This window comes from Mytilus californianus, unplaced genomic scaffold (genome assembly GCF_021869535.1).
Source record: "Mytilus californianus isolate M0D057914Y unplaced genomic scaffold, xbMytCali1.0.p SCAF_10, whole genome shotgun sequence".
Taxonomy (NCBI): Eukaryota; Metazoa; Mollusca; class Bivalvia; order Mytilida; family Mytilidae; genus Mytilus; species Mytilus californianus.
The window spans coordinates 10,137,426-10,158,370 of NW_026262582.1; the positions used below are offsets into that span (position 1 = coordinate 10,137,426).

The 20,945-nt window shown below is 32.8% G+C and overlaps 1 protein-coding gene across 3 annotated transcripts in view; it reads left to right on the forward strand.

Annotated features, from left to right (window-relative positions):
• LOC127717580 (nuclear hormone receptor E75-like) overlaps positions 1 to 20,945 on the forward strand; it is a 233,400-nt gene that overhangs the window by 206,385 nt on the left and 6,070 nt on the right. For all 3 annotated transcript variants that reach the window (XM_052223282.1, XM_052223281.1, XM_052223280.1), the window contains exons 2-6: positions 6,411 to 6,756; positions 16,878 to 16,975; positions 17,368 to 17,512; positions 19,262 to 19,455; positions 20,251 to 20,626. In XM_052223282.1, the coding sequence (XP_052079242.1) occupies positions 6,423 to 6,756; positions 16,878 to 16,975; positions 17,368 to 17,512; positions 19,262 to 19,455; positions 20,251 to 20,626 (1,147 nt within the window). In that variant the 5' untranslated portion in view covers positions 6,411 to 6,422. The remainder of the gene's footprint in view (positions 1 to 6,410; positions 6,757 to 16,877; positions 16,976 to 17,367; positions 17,513 to 19,261; positions 19,456 to 20,250; positions 20,627 to 20,945) is intronic.

Genomic DNA, 20,945 nt, shown 5'->3' on the forward strand with positions numbered 1-20,945 from the left:
CGGAGTAAGGGTTGGGGTATATAAACTAGGGAATATACAAAAAAAAAGTTATTTGGACCCTGGAAGTAGGGAGGGAGGGAAATGGGAGTAGGGGGAGATAATTGGGAGTACGGGAAGGGAAGTGGAAGTTTCGGGTAGGGAAGTAAGAATCAGGTACCCCCCTGTCCACCCCTCAACAAAGGATCCATTTTTACTGTATTTATGCTATAAATTTCTATTGTGCATGATTACATGTTACGTATTGTATTACATCGGAAGCATGTTATTCTGTTGGTTACAACACAAACAACTCATCTGATCATACAATTAGGGCGAGCACCCAGAACTAGACAATATACTAGTGCTGTATCTTTATATACATGTATGATTTATATAGAATGTTGAAAGTATTTTGCACATTGTTTTGTGTATACTTGAAACAATTTGCCATCTTGAAAAATCTGTTTTAGCATCTATGATCAATTTGTTGGCACGATTTAACGTTATTGCTCAAATTTTTGTGTCTGGCCGGGTTGGACGAACTCCTAAAAACGGTTATATGATTATATGGGGATGTTGGGCAGGCGAGTAGGTGGGCGGGGTAAAGTAGGTACCTAAATTGTGTAATCAACTCTTTCAACAGTTTGCAATCCAATTCCCTTAACCTTCACATGAAGATAGAACATATGTTGAAGTTGTGCACCGGCTATTTTGTCATTTTCAGCAAAATTTAATCATAAATATTGCAACGTTTTTTTCATTTGACTAAAGTATATCTGTCTGTTGACTTATGATATGTGATTTCCCGTCGTATGACATTTTGACATGTTGTAATCTGAGAAGTAGTTTATTTTCCTAACATTAATCCTTAAATATGTGAGCCAATAAAATTTCGTAACATTAATCTTCAAATATGTGAGCCAATCGAACCCAACGAACCAAACAATTACATAAGTTGTAAACTTCTACGTAATTAAAACATTGACTGATTGATTGATTGATTGATTGTTGCTGAACATTCTCTACAGGTCGGTCGGTATAATATTATGGCTATGTTATCATGAGGCCACAAAAAATTGACTTTCAACTAATTTTTTTTTTTTTAAACTAATTTTTGAATGGAAGCTACCCATTTTACTTTCTTACATGTACATAGAACATTCTTCAGTTATGTATCTGTAAAAGCATAACCCGGTTTTGTTAATGGTATGAATATTTGTTTTGTATCATTTGGACTGATTGATTGTTGGTTTCTAAACGTCCGTTTTGGATCATTTGGATACAAGTATGACTATTTGTTCTGGATCATATTGCATGGATACAAGCATGAATATTTGTTTTAAATCATACTGGAGACAAGTATGAATATTTTTTGAATTATCTTTTATACAAGTATAAGTATTTGTTTTGGATCATGCTGGATAAGTATGTATATTTGTTCTGGATCATACTGGATACAAGTATGTATATTTGTTCTGGATCATACAGGATATAAGTATAAATATTTGTTTTGGATCATACAGGATATAAGTATAAATATTTGTTTTGGATCATACAGGATATAAGTATAAATATTTGTTTTGGATCATACAGGATATAAGTATGAATATTTGTTTTGGATCATACTGGATACAAGTATGTATATTTGATGTGTGAGATTTTGGCAAATTATAAAAATTGCAGTGATTGGTTGTTTTCCTGCGAGGGTCTATTCGTTTCCAAATTATTTTTGTAGTAATGTAACTTTTCATCATGTTGACCGCTTTCGTGCATGGTCTCGTGGTAGCTTGCTCGCCTTATAGGCAGAAGGTCGTGGGTTTGAAACCCGGCCAAAGATTCGAAAATGGTATTTGCTGCTTCTCCGCTAAACACGCGGCATTTAGGTGTAAGAGCAAAGATTGGTCGCCCGAGTAGGGTGGTATGCTTTCCTTGGGACTGTAAATTTGTGAACAAGTACACTAAAATCCGGCATCGCGTGTCGATCTGGCCCCTCGGTCATAAAACTTTACTCAGTTCTCGGAGTACAAAATTTGTGCTCGGAACACCAAATCCAGTATTTTGATTGGTTGATTTCTGAGTCTGAGTACAATAATCGTGCTCGAAAGTTTTATGACCGCAAGGCCTGGTATACATGCGTCATGTTCTCGTTCTGAATATGCATGTAATTTGCCACTGGACGTTAAACAGCCATCCATCAATTCCGTTATTTTATCGTGATTGATAATATGTCTGTGGAAATATGAAATGTCGCAATAATGCATCTGCCCTATATACTTCATTTTCATACAGATTTAAACACAGTTACAAAACCTGTTTGAAATAAAAAGTAACCTTCTCGCTCGTAACACAATTCTTCTATATTTAGGTAAATATCGTGTCAATCTAAACTATATTGTTACGTAAGTATGTATGTATACATGCTATAGAATTATGCCATGTGTTTGTATTACCGATCTGTATTGACTTTTTCCATCAAATTTATCGTTGGTATTTGAGGTAAACATTTTTACCAAATCCAAATTAAGTAGAAGTCTGATATAATTCTTGAGAAAAAATATTCAAACCTACGTAATCTTAATTCTAGACAAATTATACTAAATATGAAATATGGAGACTTGATCCAGACATTGGATAAATAAAAGTCTATATATAGTCGTATAATGCCATATGCTATGTAATTTGCATTCGTATTACACATTAGTTTATCTTCTCAGATATTTATGAAAGGTATTTTATGTTTTCATATTACAGACAGTCTGCGTTATATTCTGTTAGCGTTCAGGGTTTAAAATAGGAAAAAAATAGGTAAGATAAATAGGCCAAGGTAAATTTTTTCAAAAAAGGCATAGATAAGTTTTAAATAAAATCATATGATAAAGTAGAACATAGGTCAACAATGTTAGTTAGTATGTAGTAATTTATGGGAAAGTAGTTCGTGGTATGTTTAACATAGGTTAACATTGTTAGTTAGTATGCAGTAATTTATGGTAAAGTAGTTCGTGGTATGTTTAACCTAGATCATTATTGTTAGTTAGTATGTTCTTATTTATGGTATAAATGACAAGAACAACTGTTACAACATGTACAACACCTGTACTCTTTGTGAATATTTACCTCATCACTCTGGGTATACGTGGAATATTTGCCACTGGACGTTAACAAGTAGCAACATCGTGGGAGTTTACAGCTAGCTGTGGACGCCTGTATACGTATGATATTAAATTTTGCGCAAAATGTGATTTTTGCAATCGGCTAACAGACATCAACCTTATAACCCAAGCTAAGAAAGAGATACATGAGGAAGTCACTATACGACCTTTAATAATGTTTTTTCGGCATCACTGGAGTCAGTCGACCTCTTGTTGTCTGGTTTTATGAATTTTTTGTTTTGTTTCATTTGTTTTGGTTTTATGCTTGTTTTGCGTGGAGTTTGACCACACATCTCCTTTGTTCTTGTCAATTGATTATAATTCTTTACATTCTGCTAGTTGACTCACTACAACACTTTGAAAAGGACCTTTGAAATATTGGTATAAATATTGATTTTATTATCAGTAGATTAAAACCATACTAAATACTTTCACGGTACATTGTACTACAATCTGTCGATATCTATAGTTTAGCATTGCACAAGGTCATGTTTTTCTCTGACTGTTAATGACGCCTTTACACTAAATCCATTGGATGTTGGATGTGTAATGATTGATATTTTAGTCTTAGATACATGATTTTTTTTATTAGTTGTCATTGTCTTCGAACTAGCTGTCAGTACCTACAAGTACTCTCAGATCTGTACTGGTTGGTTTTTGGGATGTATGAGTACCCGTCCACGTCCACTCTGTGTTTTTGTTAGATGTATTTCTATTTGTATCCATCTGATGAGTTAAGCCTTTTTCAACTGATTGTTATAGTTTGTACTTATGTTGTACTGTTACACCTGTGTCCCAAGTTAGGGGGTGGGGGTTGAGCGCTCACTTACATGTTTAACCCCGCCACATTCTGTATGTGCCTGTCCCAAGTCAGGAGCCTGTAGTTCATTGATTGTCGTTGGTTCATGTCTGTCATATTTTTTTTTCTTAAATTTGTTTGTTATAAATTAGGCCGTTAGTTTTCTCAATTAAATTGTTTTATATTTTTCATGTCGGGGCCTTTTATGTCCGACCATACGGTATGGGTTTTTCTCATAGTTGAAGGCCGTACGGTTGCCTATAATTGCTTGCATCCACTTCATTTGAACTTTGGTGGATAGTTGTCTCATTGGCAATCATACCACATCTCCTTTATACTATATTTGAAAGTTTGTTTTCTACTACCTACAGCGAAGCATTTGTTGAGGTATTCCCAAAAACGTGTTTTGGAGTTCGTTATCAAATTACAGAGAAACGTTTGATGCTGTTTTTTCCAAAACATGTTGAAAGTTCATCATTCAACTTCAGAGCAGCATTTAATGTTGTTTTTCAAAAACTTGCTAGCAAATTCATTACAAATACAGAGAACCATGTGGTGTTGTTTTGCTCAAATCTTGTTTGGAAGTTTATCATCTAAATACAGAGATGTTTTTGGTGTTTTATTTCCCAAAACTTGTTTAAAAAAATCTAAATACAGAGAAATATTTGGTGTTGTATTTTCAAAAATTGTTTGCAAGTTCATTATAAATACAGAGCACCATTTGGTATTGTTTTGTCCAAAACTTGTTTGGAAGTTCTTAGTCTACATACAGAGATGTATTTCCCTAAACTTGTTTGCAAGTTTGTTATATAAATATTGAGAAGCATTAAATGGAAGTTTATTGCCTGCTTTCAAAGAGGTATTTGTTGTTATACTGCCAAAAAAAAAACTTGTTTGGAAGATTAATATCCATCTATAACGAGCAGCATTTGGTTTTGTATTTACCAAAACTTGCATGTATGGAAGCTTATTGTTTAAATACAGAGCAGCATTTGATGTTTTATTACACAAAAATTGCGTTAATGTTCATTTAATACCTGATTTCAAAGAAGCGTTTGGTGTTGTATTTCCTAAAACATGTTTGGAAGTTTTAAATACAGAGAATCTTTAGTTTTTCAAATTGGTGTTGCTTTACCAAAACTTCTTGTTTTCAGTTCGTTATGTGAATAAGAGCAGATATATTGCATAAAACTTGTTTGGAGTTTCATTATCTAAATACAGAGCAGCATTTGGTGTTGTTTTGTCCAAAATGTGTATAGAAGTTTATTAGCTAGATACAAAGAAACATTGGGTGTTATATTTCCCAAAACTTGTTTGGAAGTTAATGACCTGATAACAGAACAGCATTTGTTGTTATGTCCTTAATTTCTATTGACCTTTGATAATCATTAGACATGTATTATATTGAGTTATTTTTAACATGGAACATAATATTTAAATAAGTTATAAATAATGAAAAATTTTCCATTCATACTACAAATGTATCAGAGTATGCAGCCAGAAATACAAAATATATTTTATCTTGAATAAAGAAAAAATATTCACATTTTTTATACATAATTGAATCAATTTGAAATCTTAATTTTTAAAAGTTTGATTGAGCTCCAGACCTTTGGTCAATTAACTGTCTCGCTTGGAGTGCTCAATTTTTGTGGAGTAATGGTTAAAGTGATTTATTTCAATTCAATATGATATGTGTTCCTTTTGACTTAGTATATGTGATTTCCCTTTCAAGTTCGTTTCTTCTTATTCTTCTTTTAAATATTTCATGACATTTGGACATGATGTTTTAAAGGAGATTATTTTCTTTATATCAATCATATCATCGTGTTGCATCGTTAAAAACGAAACGCTGGTTCTTGTGCGATTGATGACACAGCTTTGCTATTTGAAACAAATTGATTGGATAAATGATTGCTAAGGTATCGAACCGACCATTCATCTTTTGTGGGGGTGCATGTCGGTTTTTTTCTTCTCGGGACAACCACGGGGTCAGGGTCACCTTTCGCAGTTTTAATGTTATATAATGAAAACAAAAAATCAGGTATGCAACATGTTTGTTTTATTAAATTTATATCTTGCAAGAATTCCCTTTAAAATATCCACGAAAAACGACGACGAATTTTAGTTGAAATGAGAAGCGTTTTTTGTCTTATTGCTGTAGCCTTTTAATAATGTGGATAATCGTTTTTAATGCATTTTTATCAACATGCAGTAAAATATTTTATACACTTGTGGTATTTAAAGAAATAATTTGATCTATTATCGTTTAGTACAGGATGTTGTAACACTGAAATTCATCCTGTTTTACATGAAAATAAAGGTCATGTATGTTTCTGATACCTTGTTGTTGTAATATTTGAATATTATTTGCTATTTTAAAAGAAAAGCAAAAATCATCATATACACCTTACTATACAATATATATATATTTCATAGGCTGTACTGCAGATTAATAAAACACTGTCTTTCTCAATTTGTAGATTCCGTGCAAGATGTGTGATGTCATTCCTACAGTTAACATCAAACAAGAGCATGATCCTATCGCGTCTTGCTGTGAATTTATCAATCCAAAAATAACTATTAAACAAGAACCGATTGAAAGAGACAATCTCACAAATGAGCAAAGTAATGGATCTGAAAATACTGTAAGCATAAGCGACGTAGATGACGAGGACGACGATGTATCTTCCCCATCCACTGAAGAATCGCCGACAGATTTCGATTGTTCAATAACCGGTGTAATCCTACCAAATATAGCTTTACCATTGTATCCAAGCAACATTCCAAGATGTGGTAACCGTCTAACAACAATAACATCAAAAAAAGGTTAGTAAACTAAATCATTGTACCCCATGACAACCGTCTAACAACAATAACATCAAAAAAAGGTTAGTAAACTTAATCATTGTACCCCATGACAACCGTCTAACAACAATAACATCAAAAAAAGGTTAGTAAACTAAATCATTGTACCCCATGGCAACCGTCTAACAACAATAACATCAAAAAAAGGTTAGTAAACTAAATCATTGTACCCCATGGCAACCGTCTAACAACAATAACATCAAAAAAAGGTTAGTAAACTAAATCATTGTACCCCATGACAACCGTCTAACAACAATAACATCAAAAAAAGGTTAGTAAACTAAATCATTGTACCCCATGACAACCGTCTAACAACAATAACATCAAAAAAAGGTTAGTAAACTAAATCATTGTACCCCATGACAACCGTCTAACAACAATAACCTCAAGAAAATGTTAGTAAACTAAATCATTGTACCCCATGACAACCGTCTAACAACAATAACATAAAAAAAGGTTAGTTAACTAAACCATTATAACCCATGACAACCGTCTAACAACAATAACATCAAACAAAGTTAGTAAACTAAACCATTGTAACTCATGGCAACCGTCTAACAACAATAACATAAAAAAGGTTAGTAAACTAAACCATTGAAACCCATGACAACCGTCTATCAACAACAACATCAAAAAAAGGTTAGTACCAATAATAACATAAAAAAGGTTAATAAACTAAATCATTGTAACTCATGGCAACCGTCTAACAACAATTACATAAAAAAGGTTAGTAAACTGAAGCATTGTAACCCATGACGACCGTCTAACAACAATAACATCAAAAAAAGGTTAGTAACAACAATAACATAAAAAAAGGTAAGTAAACTAAACCATTGTAACTCATGGCAACCGTCTAACAACAATTACATAAAAAAGGTAAGTTAACTAAAGCATTGTAACCCATGACAACCGTCTAACAACAATAACATCAAAAAAAGGTTAGTAAACTAAACTATTGTAACCCATGACAACCGTCTTACAACAATTACATAAAAAAAAGTTAGTAAACTAAATCATTGTAACCCATGACAACCGTCTAACAACAATAACATCAAAAAAAGGTTAGTAAACTAAATCATTGTACCCCATGACAACCGTCTAACAACAATAACATTAAAAAAAGGTTAGTAAACTTAATCATTGTACCCCATGACAACCGTCTAACAACAATAACATCAAAAAAAGGTTAGTAAACTAAATCATTGTACCCCATGACAACCGTCTAACAACAATAACATTAAAAAAAGGTTAGTAAACTTAATCATTGTACCCCATGACAACCGTCTAACAACAATAACATTAAAAAAAGGTTAGTAAACTAAATCATTGTACCCCATGACAACCGTCTAACAACAATAACATCAAAAAAAGGTTAGTAAACTAAATCATTGTACCCCATGGCAACCGTCTAACAACAATAACATCAAAAAAAGGTTAGTAAACTAAATCATTGTACCCCATGACAACCGTCTAACAACAATAACATCAAAAAAAGGTTAGTAAACTTAATCATTGTACCCCATGACAACCGTCTAACAACAATAACATCAAAAAAAGGTTAGTAAACTTAATCATTGTACCCCATGACAACCGTCTAACAACAATAACATCAAAAAAAGGTTAGTAAACTTAATCATTGTACCCCATGACAACCGTCTAACAACAATAACATCAAAAAAAGGTTAGTAAACTAAATCATTGTACCCCATGGCAACCGTCTAACAACAATAACATCAAAAAAAGGTTAGTAAACTAAATCATTGTACCCCATGACAACCGTCTAACAACAATAACATCAAAAAAAGGTTAGTAAACTAAATCATTGTACCCCATGACAACCGTCTAACAACAATAACCTCAAGAAAATGTTAGTAAACTAAATCATTGTACCCCATGACAACCGTCTAACAACAATAACATAAAAAAAGGTTAGTAAACTAAACCATTATAACCCATGACAACCGTCTAACAACAATAACATCAAAAAAAGTTAGTAAACTAAACCATTGAAACTCATGGCAACCGTCTAACAACAATAACATAAAAAAGGTTAGTAAACTAAACCATTGAAACCCATGACAACCGTCTATCAACAACAAAATCAAAAAAAGGTTAGTACCAATAATAACATAAAAAAGGTTAATAAACTAAATCATTGTAACTCATGGCAACCGTCTAACAACAATTACATAAAAAAGGTTAGTAAACTGAAGCATTGTAACCCATGACGACCGTCTAACAACAATAACATCAAAAAAAGGTTAGTAACAACAATAACATAAAAAAGGTAAGTAAACTAAACCATTGTAACTCATGGCAACCGTCTAACAACAATTACATAAAAAAGGTAAGTTAACTAAAGCATTGTAACCCATGACAACCGTCTAACAACAATAACATCAAAAAAAGGTTAGTAAACTAAACCATTGTAACCCATGACAACCGTCTTACAACAATTACATAAAAAAAGTTAGTAAACTAAATCATTGTAACCCATGACAACCGTCTAACAACAATAACATCAAAAAAAGGTTAGTAAACTAAATCATTGTACCCCATGACAACCGTCTAACAACAATAACATCAAAAAAAGGTTAGTAAACTAAATCATTGTACCCCATGACAACCGTCTAACAACAATAAGCTCAAGAAAATGTTAGTAAACTAAATCATTGTACCCCATGACAACCGTCTAACAACAATAACATAAAAAAAGGTTAGTAAACTAAACCATTATAACCCATGACAACCGTCTAACAACAATAACATCAAAAAAAGTTAGTAAACTAAACCATTGTAACTCATGGCAACCGTCTAACAACAATAACATAAAAAAGGTTAGTAAACTAAACCATTGAAACCCATGACAACCGTCTATCAACAACAACATCAAAAAAAGGTTAGTACCAATAATAACATAAAAAAGGTTAATAAACTAAATCATTGTAACTCATGGCAACCGTCTAACAACAATTACATAAAAAAGGTTAGTACACTGAAGCATTGTAACCCATGATGACCGTCTAACAACAATAACATCAAAAAAAGGTTAGTAACAACAATAACATAAAAAAGGTAAGTAAACTAAACCATTGTAACTCATGGCAACCGTCTAACAACAATTACATAAAAAAAAAGGTTAGTAAACTTAATCATTGTACCCCATGACAACCGTCTAACAACAATAACATCAAAAAAAGGTTAGTAAACTAAATCATTGTACCCCATGGCAACCGTCTAACAACAATAACATCAAAAAAAGGTTAGTAAACTAAATCATTGTACCCCATGACAACCGTTTAATACCAACTACATAAAAGAAAGGCCAGAAAATTAAATCATTGTAATTGTAAATTACTAATAAGATGAAATTTACAAATGCGTAAGCAACAACTATTCCTTCATTTTGAATTAAACAAAAATCACATTACGACTTTCATATTCGATTGCTTCTCCTAATCAAGTGTAAAATCATCCATTGATCTAGTCGGTGAGTACTTAAAATGCTGGTAATGTCTTGCATCCAATTTATAGAAGCCCTGTAGTTTCACTTTGTAGGTCTGTCCGTCAGCAATTTTTGTGAGACAAAACTCTACTATAAGTATGCCATCGTGTATGATTCGGATGATATTTGAACAGTTGTTTTATACGTACATAACATTTTGATATGCATTAATATTTGTTTATGAAAATTGGAAAATTAATCTTTGGAAGAACGTTTTAGAAACACATTAGGCCACTCCAAATTAATACCTCGTTCGTCGGATCCTCCGCGTGTTGTGAAAGGTCGATGACAAAAAAGTACTTTTTTTTAATAACCCGCGTCCAGTACGGAGCCGCGCGCGTCCGTCTCAAAATTTATGTAACAAAACTTTTAATGAGTTGTGCGTTTGAAAGTAACGCCGTACAGACACGGAAATTGACATCTAAAACGTTCTAGATCTATCATTCACAACAAAACCAACGTGTTTACAATATTTTTTAATGGCGAAATATATATAATTTGATATATAGTTTCAACGTAAGACATGTCAGAATGGAATATTCGTAGTTACAGTGCTCCGTGCAACAGTGCAAGACCATAAAGCACCGAGGCCACCGAATTGAAAGATTCAAATTATGACAATATAATATGCACAAGAATAAAAGAGAATCCCAAAGATGATGGTAGATGCATTGAAATAGCACCGCAATGAAACTATTATATTTTTTTTTATCTTTTAGAATAAAGGTTTTATTCCTTGGATTTTTTATTTATATTTGCTAGTATCATTACAAAGTTATCAATCATGGATTTGACTAGAAAGATTTTGTAATAATTGAATACAACACATCAATCCAACTTTACAATGTACAAAATCTTCTAAAAATAAGAATTTGTATGATTGTCAATGAGACAAAAAAACACCAGAGACCAAATTTGTTAAGGTTTGCAACCAGTATAGTTCACGGTATGGCCTTCAACACAGAACAATACCCCTATACATTTGTATACATCCAGCAAAGCAATAACTAACATGACTAAGTGGGATGTATTGAAATGTTCCTTTTGTTTAATCAGTATATGGCATCTGATTACTTCAAATGTAAGTAGTATAAATTGGTGGGTGCGAAATCACTCGCCCCAGAGACAAGTCGGACCATCAACAAAACAGACAACTTGGACCGTCTATGAAGACAATTCGGACAGTATATAAGTCAACTCGGACCGTTTATAATGCCAACTCAGACAAATTATAAAATTAGAGTTTTTAACATATAAATGATTTAATGAAAAAGACTGTGTCTGAAGAGAAGGACAGTCATTTATAATTTTTTAGCTGGTTGTAAACACAAATATGTATAGTTGTATAGAAAAGCTTTATACATGCATATATGCTTTGCATACTTTTATTTGAAACAACATACCATTCTATATGTGCCCGTCCCAAGTCAGGAGCCTGTAGTTCACTGGTTGTCGTTGGTTCATGGTTCAAATTTGTTTTTACGTAAATTGTTTTGTTATAAATTAGGCCAGTAGTTTTCTCAATTAAATTGTTTCATATTTTTCATGTCAGGGCCTTTTATTGCCGACTATAGATACGGTATGGGGTTTCACATTGTTGAAGGCTGTAGACTTCAACTTGCCTATAATTACATACAAATGTATATCCATTTCGTTTGAACTTTGATGGATAGTTAAATGTCTCATTGACAATCATACCACATCTCCTTATTTTTATAATGCATCAATTATAACGCATGTTTAACTGTTAATTTAAAAAGCTGTTGTACTATTTCATGTTTAGCAGAATCTTTATTTGAGCCGACAACATGAAGTTTTTGTTACTATAGTTAACCATTTTTGTACTGGAAATGTTGTGAAAAGATTCAACAGGGTATCTGAGAACAAATTGAGAAGCAAGGTAGGGTAATATAAGAACTCGGATATGAGATACATAAAAACATGAAGCACCAAAACTGAGTAAATTTCTGATCGCTCGCTCGAATAAAATGCTTTTCATAGATTTTATTTTTTTATATATCGCCTGCCAAAAATCAAACTTCGAAAAAAAAAAACAAATAAAAAAATTTGGCTCGCTCGCTACCCTTTTTAAGGAAAGAGTCCGAAGAACTAGAAATTAATTTGGTGTGGCCTTACCCCAATATAATATAAAATTTCTCGATATTATCTGGGGTGAAATTTGGGAACTAATTTTTATTTGATATTACAAAAAACATACCAAAAATAAACTACCCATTAACTATGCCATTCGTTTGCTGATTGACAAATGCTATTAAGGATATGTGCTGTTCCTGCTCTATATATAAATTGAATATCACTTATTTAAATGAATGCACGGTCTCCTTTATTTGGGGGTACAGATCAAAGGTTGCATGGTCTGAGGTTTGACATTCCTATCAGACCAACCATCTCCCCTTTTATGTTTATATTTTGTGGTGCACCTTTAACGTGAGGGTACACAAATTGCACCTATTTTGACAGTTTTTTCACCTATGTTTATTTATGATCCAGACAAAAGTTTATATTCTGTGTTTATTTTGTAGATGCATCATTATTCACTATATGGTTCCACCAATTTAATTTTGAATCCATACTGAATCATAAAAAAATGGGTTTGAACAGACCTCCAAGCCATGATTCTGTAATGAGGACCCAAATTGCATCCATGCTTAAATTCCCATCCTCCAAAATCGAATTACAGATAATTTGTTTTATTTCTTCAAATATTTAGAACAATTTGATATTAATCTATGCTTACCATTCATTTTTTAAGAAATGGAGGCTCATTTTAAAAAGATGACCTTTTTGTGGACGTCGCATGGCGACGTTTCCGTACAATTTCCTTTACCAGTGAATACTTCATCTGTTGATGTATACTGTGAACGTTTTGTGTATATTTAAATATTTACATATGTTGAAAGACGTGCATAATGTCAAATCATAAAAATACAAATTGTTTAGTCTCTATTAAACTTTCCGCTGCTACTTTTGCTAAATAGATGCAGTTTGGGTATTCGGTGCAATTTGGTAAAATTCAGAAATTATTGCGATGTTATCACTATTGCGAAAAATTGCGACAGGGTTAGGGAGCTACCATTTGATTTTTAGGGGGGGCTAGGATGAAAAATTGTGTCCTGCATTTTTTTTAGTTGTAATCTCGGTCCTGCCTTTTTATTTTTCACTTTATTCGGTCCTGCCTTTTTTTACACAAATGGAAGTTTTTAACGACCTTGACTGGCCTTTTTTTATTAGTTTATCCTGACTTTTTATACACAACTTGTCATCCTGCCCCCCCCCCCCCCCCCTAAAAATCAAATGGTAGCTCCCTTATAATCGCAATAATACAATTCGATGGTGCATATATGTCATAGAGTCAATGAGCTACTGTGTAGGCCTTGACTTGGTGCACAGGTACTATAGAGTTTAACGAGGTATTTACCTGTGCAGCTAGACAGTAATTACATGTAGGTTAAATTGAATGTACGGTAATATATGCTAGAGGATGTCGTTTTGATATAAGGCATCTTAGGTTAGTTATATTACTGAATAGTGAATCAAGATTAATGTCTTGAAAATTACTTGACTTTTTAAACAGATTTTACCGTTTGATTAACATACTGTGACATACATTGGTCAACCACCATGTTCAGTCGGCAATTTGGAAAAAAAGTCGTTTGCTATTGTGCACCAGTATTCAGTTAATGTTAATTATTATAACGATGCAACAGGCTAATTATGTCTGTTATCAATACATTTGTAATTACAATTTAATCAACAAAAACTTTTGTATTTTGATTGGATCGTCCGTCAGTATATATTTGAATTATTCCCTATGAACCTCTGTATGAGTAAGTTTACATCATTTTAGATAGATTGAAATGAGAAAAAAAGGTCCAAAAAAACATTTTTAACTGTTCATTAGTGAAATAAAAACAGACAACACCATGGCCAAAAAGATTGATTTGTGTTAAACGCCACTTTCAGCACTATTGTGCTATTTCGTGGCGGTAGGTTTATATTCGCGGAGGAAGCCGGGGTGCCCGGAGAGAACCACCGACCTTCGGTAGGAAAACTGATTGCCAAAAAGAAGAACAACGGACAAAAAAAAGTGTACAGAACATTACACGAAATACTTAAAGACTCAGTCTGAGCAAATCAAACCCACCAAAACATTTGGTGATTTCAGGTGTTCCGGAAGGTTCAGCTCCACTACGGGCACCCATGGTGTTCTTCGTGCAAGTAAAAGTTTGATGCTCAGTCGCATTCGGTGATTTCATATTTGCGAAAAAGAGGAAAACATTGCGGCTACGAAAAGTAGAACATATCAAAAGTCATAATATATAAACTCCATATATACACTCGATAATTGTAAAACAAGACACAAACATGTCGGCACACTCATTGATATTTTACGCAAGGTAAACATCTACAGGATGACATAAAACCATACCCTGAAACCCGAGTCCACCAATCTCTGCTCATACACCTTTATGCCACGTGCCTTGTGTAGAAGCAACACATGATAATTTAAAATCATTGGTTTTACCATGCACGCTAGAGAACCTACAATTTCCCACACTCCTGGTGTGCACGCTACCTCCGTACTACCGAATTTAACCTTCCTGTCTGAATTGACGAACCTTATTGTAATAATAAAAAAAAGAAAAAAAAGCAATATCATAATTACTTTGGTTGTTTTTGATTTGTGATATTTTTGAAGATTGTTTCTTCCTGCAATGCAACATCAATATTCCTTCTTCGGTCTATTGTTAGCATTGCTTTATCTGATCTACATGTAGGTAGAATGTCGTAACTTTTATGTAATATTCATGCATATTTTATGCTATTGTGATATATGAGGGTCTGGATTGGGGTTCTTAATTTCTGCAGTATTCTTTAAAGTTTTAGGCATTTTTCTGTCTCTTTAAAAATGACGCTTATTCTGTAAATTCTCCGAAAATGATACATTGTAATACTATGATATTTTTCTGTAATTATATGATTTCTTTATTCTGCACACCCTTCATTTCTGTAATCAGTATTATATTACAAATTTTTTTGATTTTCAGCAATTATTTTTTTTATACAAATGCATCCCATTAGTCTCTATTTTTTTTTATTGTTTTGGCTCATTTTTCCCGATTCAGCATTTTTCTGACCTTTATTCTCTATTCTGTAAACCCCATCTAGACCCTCATTTATCAACTCAATATCTAAAATCAATGTGCAACTGTTATTTTTTTTTATTACAACATATTGTGCATTAATATCTTTTTCTGTGAATGATTAATTTGTCTACTGAACATTGTGGTTTTCTGATTAATTAGGTTCAATGTGACCGAATAATCTATTTTGATGTATAATTTATTATATTTCGTTAAAAAATATGCGAGTCGTGCGTATATAGAAAAAGGAATATACTTTTGTAAAATGTTTAGATTTATTCATGAAAAGTTGTAGCTAAAGCCTTACTGCATATGTTTAAGGTAACATGAACACAATCCAGAAATAAATGTTTAAAATTGTTTCTCGTTTCTCGTTTATTATATAGATTAGACCGTTGGTTTTCCCGTTTGAATGGTTATACACTAGTAACTTTTGGGGCCCTTTATAGCTTGCTGTTCGGTGTGGGCCAAGGCTCCTTGTTGAAGACCGTACTTTGACCTATAATGGTTTACTTTTATAAATTTTGACTTGGATGGAGAGTTGTCTCATTGGCACTCATACCACATCTTCTTATATCTATTAAAGCATTAATTAATGAATGCATTTAGGCTACCTCGTCTAGTTTCTATCTAGATTTCATCTTCCTTAAACACAAAATGTATTTAACTTTTATATATCTAGCAAACTTTAGCCTGCACTAATTTGTCTGTACTCAGAGTAAATCCCAAGGTGTAAACACAGCCATTTTTGTCGAATTGTTATTGTGAACCTTCAGATAATAAGATTTTTTTATGGCGTACATGCATATTTACATGTACATGATTAAATAATATTTTAAGGAAGTAGAAACTATTTTTTTACAGGAAATTGACTTCTAACTAGTATACTTACATATTGTCTGCGTATGTCTGTACAGTTTCTCATCCTGTATCGTGGGTGTTATTATAAGACTCAATAATACTGGCTACTTTGTTGTGACCAAAAGAGTTTGTTAAATTGAACATGTATGAGTGTCAAGAATTTTTTTTTTGAGGTGGTGGTGGTGGTGGGGGGGGGGGGGGGGGAGGGGGGGGGGGGGAGTGATAGGTATTCATTTCTATATTCTAACATTTTAGACCATTTTTCTCTATTCTATATTTGGTCATTTTTTTCTTTTCTTTTTTTGTCATTATTTCCAATTCTTTATTTTTTGTGGCTGTTTTCTATATTCTTTACATATATATCTTAAGTACCCCATTATTGACTTTTCTATAATTTGTTTACCAGTTTCCCTCTATTTTTTTATTTTTGGCCCGTTATTCTGAATCTCTAACCCAATACACACCAACATACATGTATATGAAGCCTGCTGTAGCTGCCTGACAGTAACTGTGACAAAAATTGATAAGACTTTAAAAATTGTTTCTTTCAGCCAAGAAACCGGATCCAGATGGCCATATACTTTGTAAAATATGTGGAGACAAAGCTTCCGGTTTCCATTATGGAGTTTTCTCCTGTGAAGGATGTAAGGTGTGTATAATAATTATAGTATTTCTTCGTGTTATGCCAAATAAATAATATGCTTGTTTCTTGCTTCCTGGCAGAAGAAACAATTGGATGATGCGTAGATACATGAGATAAAAAATAATTCATATGAATATAATATTTTACAAAGAATTTGTATGGAAATGTTCTGAACTTTTTTATCATTGCTAAACGAAAATTGTAAAAAAAAAAACTAGGGTGAGCATGAACATTTAGGTTAGGTTGGGAGGCAGGAAACACAACTATAATGTTTTGACCTTATTCAGCCGTCAGAAAGTTTGTAGTATCAAAATAAAATGAAAAAATTTACTATTTTTGAATTATTTATAAGTAATATTATAAATCATATCTTATGAAAGTTATTTTTTTACTTGTAGGGATTTTTCCGTCGATCTGTTCGTCAAAATCTAGTCTACAAACCATGTTCTACTCCAAAACGATGTCTTATCATGAGAATCAGTAGGAATCGGTGTCAGTTCTGTAGAATGCACAGATGTATAGATTCAGGAATGTCACATGAATGTACGTTGTGAACACTCGGTATTGTAAACAGAAGTATAACCCCTTACACGTATTGTTATGTGTTGCTTTATTCTACATTGGCTAGAGGTATAGGGGGGGGGTTGAGATCTCATAAAACATGTTTAACCCCGCCGCATTTTTGCGCCTGTCCCAAGTCAGGAGCCTCTGGCTTTTGTTAGTCTTGTATGTTTTTAAATTTTAGTTCATTTATATGTTTTGGAGTTTAGGGTGACGTCCATTTTCACTGAACTAGTACACAATGTTATTTAGGGGCCAGCTGAGGACCACCTCCGGGTGCGGGATTTTCTCGCTGCGTTGAAGACCCATTGGTGGCCTTCGGCTGTTGTGTGCTCTTTGGTCGGGTTGTTGTCTCTTTGACATATTCCCGATTTCCATTCTCAATTGTATGGACTGTTTTTTTTTTATTGTTGTTTGTCCTTTCATCAATTGTTTTTGTTGCCCTGACGGTGTCTGTTTTTATTGGATTTTCGAATGCCCCATTTGTATCTTCTCTCTTTCACAAAATGTCTCACTGTAAAGATTTATTATATTTCGTGTGTAATACAATAGATATTCCAAAAAAAAACCAGGCGGATAATAAAAAAAAAAACAGGCGGATAATCTAAACAAACAGGCGGATAATCTAAAAAAAACAGGCGGATAATCTAAAAAAAAAACCAGGCGGATAATCTAAAAAAAGGCGGGAGATAGCAATGAGAGAATCAAGACTCGTGATGAAGTGAGACTAACAAAAGCACGACAACAAACGAAAAACGACGAAAAGACAAACAACTCTCTGTCTACAAAACACAACATAAAAAACCTAAACACTGGGAACATGAATCCCTTCAAATACGGGGGTGAACTCCAGAATGATATGCAGATGATCCTGCTTCACATGTGACTCCCTTCATAAAAGAATACAATCACTAAAATCAATCACTTTTAATGAACATTTAGATGTTTATATTCAAGCATATTTATTTTTTACAACAGTTGTATATTCGATCCATAATGTTGCTTCTCCCTAATTTGAACTTTTTTTTTTGGGGGGGGGGGGGGGGGGGGGGTTATACATTGCTATGTTTTTTTTCATATTTCATGTTACAGTTACTGTAAGAAATGATAATGATCGAACATAATGTACTAAAATATTGAATGGTGAAATAGGAAACAGAACAGATGTAGAGATGCTTAAAAATGATAAAACGTGGTAAATTGCATGTAGATTTAAAACATCAGTCAATACAAAGATGAAGTTCAACGTTGGGCCCCATTAAGATTAAATGTTATATCTGTAAAGTGCAAATATAGGAAAATAATATGACCATGTTTGTATAGTCTATAACAATTCTTCTCAGGACAAGGTAACCTTTTCAGTACCATTTTATTCAAATGTGGAAAAATGCCATCCTTTAAATAGCGATGTTTGCCATTTTTTGTGTGTGAATAAATTCCGATAGACTTCCGGTAGACAATAGGAATAAGAAGATGTGGTATGAGTGCCAATGAGACAACTCTCCATCCAAGTCACAATTTGTAAAAGTAAACCATTATAGGTCAAAGTACGGCCTTCAACACGGAGCCTTGGATAACACCGAACAGCAAGCTATAAAGGGCCCAAAATGACTAGTGTAAAACCATTCAAACGGGAAAACCAACGGTCTAATCTATATAAAAAACGAGAAACACTTATGAACCACAAATGTTACTTTTTTTAAACAGTGATGATGTTATACTTTATTTCAGCTGTACGATTAGGGAGGTGTCCTAAAAAGGATAAACCATCACGATTTAATTTCTTCAAATTACCACAAGGCGCTGTAGGAACAGATGTAGAAAAACAGATCCGAACGGAACAAATGATTCTTTGTATACACGAGGCCTTCCGAGGAGCACGAAAAGAGTTTGATTTGTTTACTGATAAATACAGTGCAGCTCCAGTAAGATTTATTTACACATAGTTATTATAACTTATACCTGAAAAATGATCGATATAAACCAAAGATTGTGTCTAGCTTGTGATACCATATTTTATTGAAACAGCTAAATCTTTCAGTTAATTTTCTAAAATTTAATTACAGCAAATGAAAAAAAAACAACAATATTATATTTAAGGATGTTCGCTCCTCTATTTCAAAATAACAAGCTTTTTAAAAGACTGTTATAAATTGATAGTATATAGATAATGGAACTAAAAAAGTGGAAGAAAATGACAGGTTCGTGTCCTTGTTTTTAAGATTTATTCAATTGAAAATTTGGCGGGAAATGGTTCTCTCTGGATTTTTTTTATACATTTAACATTGGAACCTTTTTTTTCTTTCAAAATCTATGAAAATATAAGAATTACTGTATAAGATTTTCAAAAAATGGCTTTTTAAACTATATTTAAATAAATAATGAAATAAAGTAGGGGTTAGTAAGCAAAATTTTTATTGACACTACTATGATAAAACTAGAGGATTCCGAATATCTGACGAAAATCAAAAACAAGAGTAGCGAACATCTTTAAAATTTCTTGACCATATATTAAGTTAGGACAAGAGCACCAATTTTGTCATTTCTATTGCAAAATGGGTCAGTTCTTTTATATTACAATTCCAACCAAATTGTATGTAAAATATACATATTGTAAGTGACTTTTCTTCGTATGAAAACATATCTATTATTTAGAAGAGCAAAATATGAAAGCGTTAAACATTGTTTTTTATTAACACGAATTAACTCATTCTTTTTAGATAATCCCGGTGCAAACAGATTCCGACGCAAAAAAGTTATGCTCGAGATTCTTGCCAGCTATGGTTCTATTTACAACATACTTTGCAAAGGATATTCCAGAATTCACTAGACTTCAAGAAACCAATCAAAAACTGTTAATACGCGAGAGTTTCATGGAGACATGCGCAGTGCTTTCATCTCACAGTTCCGATGTTGATTCTTATGATCTCATTGCAGATAAATTTAGATATTATGTTCACCATGAGACATGCTATAAAATGGGACCATTTGGGGACTTTTTTCATAAGATGTTTACTACTATTCAAAAACTACGCAGTTTAGAAATGACGGATGTTGAGTTATCGATCCTTGCGGCCGTTATATTATTTTGTCCAGGTTTGTATTACATGTTATAGGTCTTTTTATTTGCTTCCAAGCAAAGACTTCGATTGTGGAGAAAATCAATTTGAAGATCTGGTTATCAAACGTATATGATCTGTTATAAAAAAAATGTAAAAATATTTTTTTATGTAAACTGACAAGAACAATATAAATGGCATAGTTCTGACTTGATATATTAACTTTAATATTGTTTTATAAGAAGGGGCATTAAGAAGTAACATGTTGACAGGGATAGATAATATCTTGACAAAAAGAACGAACAGGTCAAGTCCAAAAACATTGTGTTGAAAACTAAAGACTATTATACTCAGTA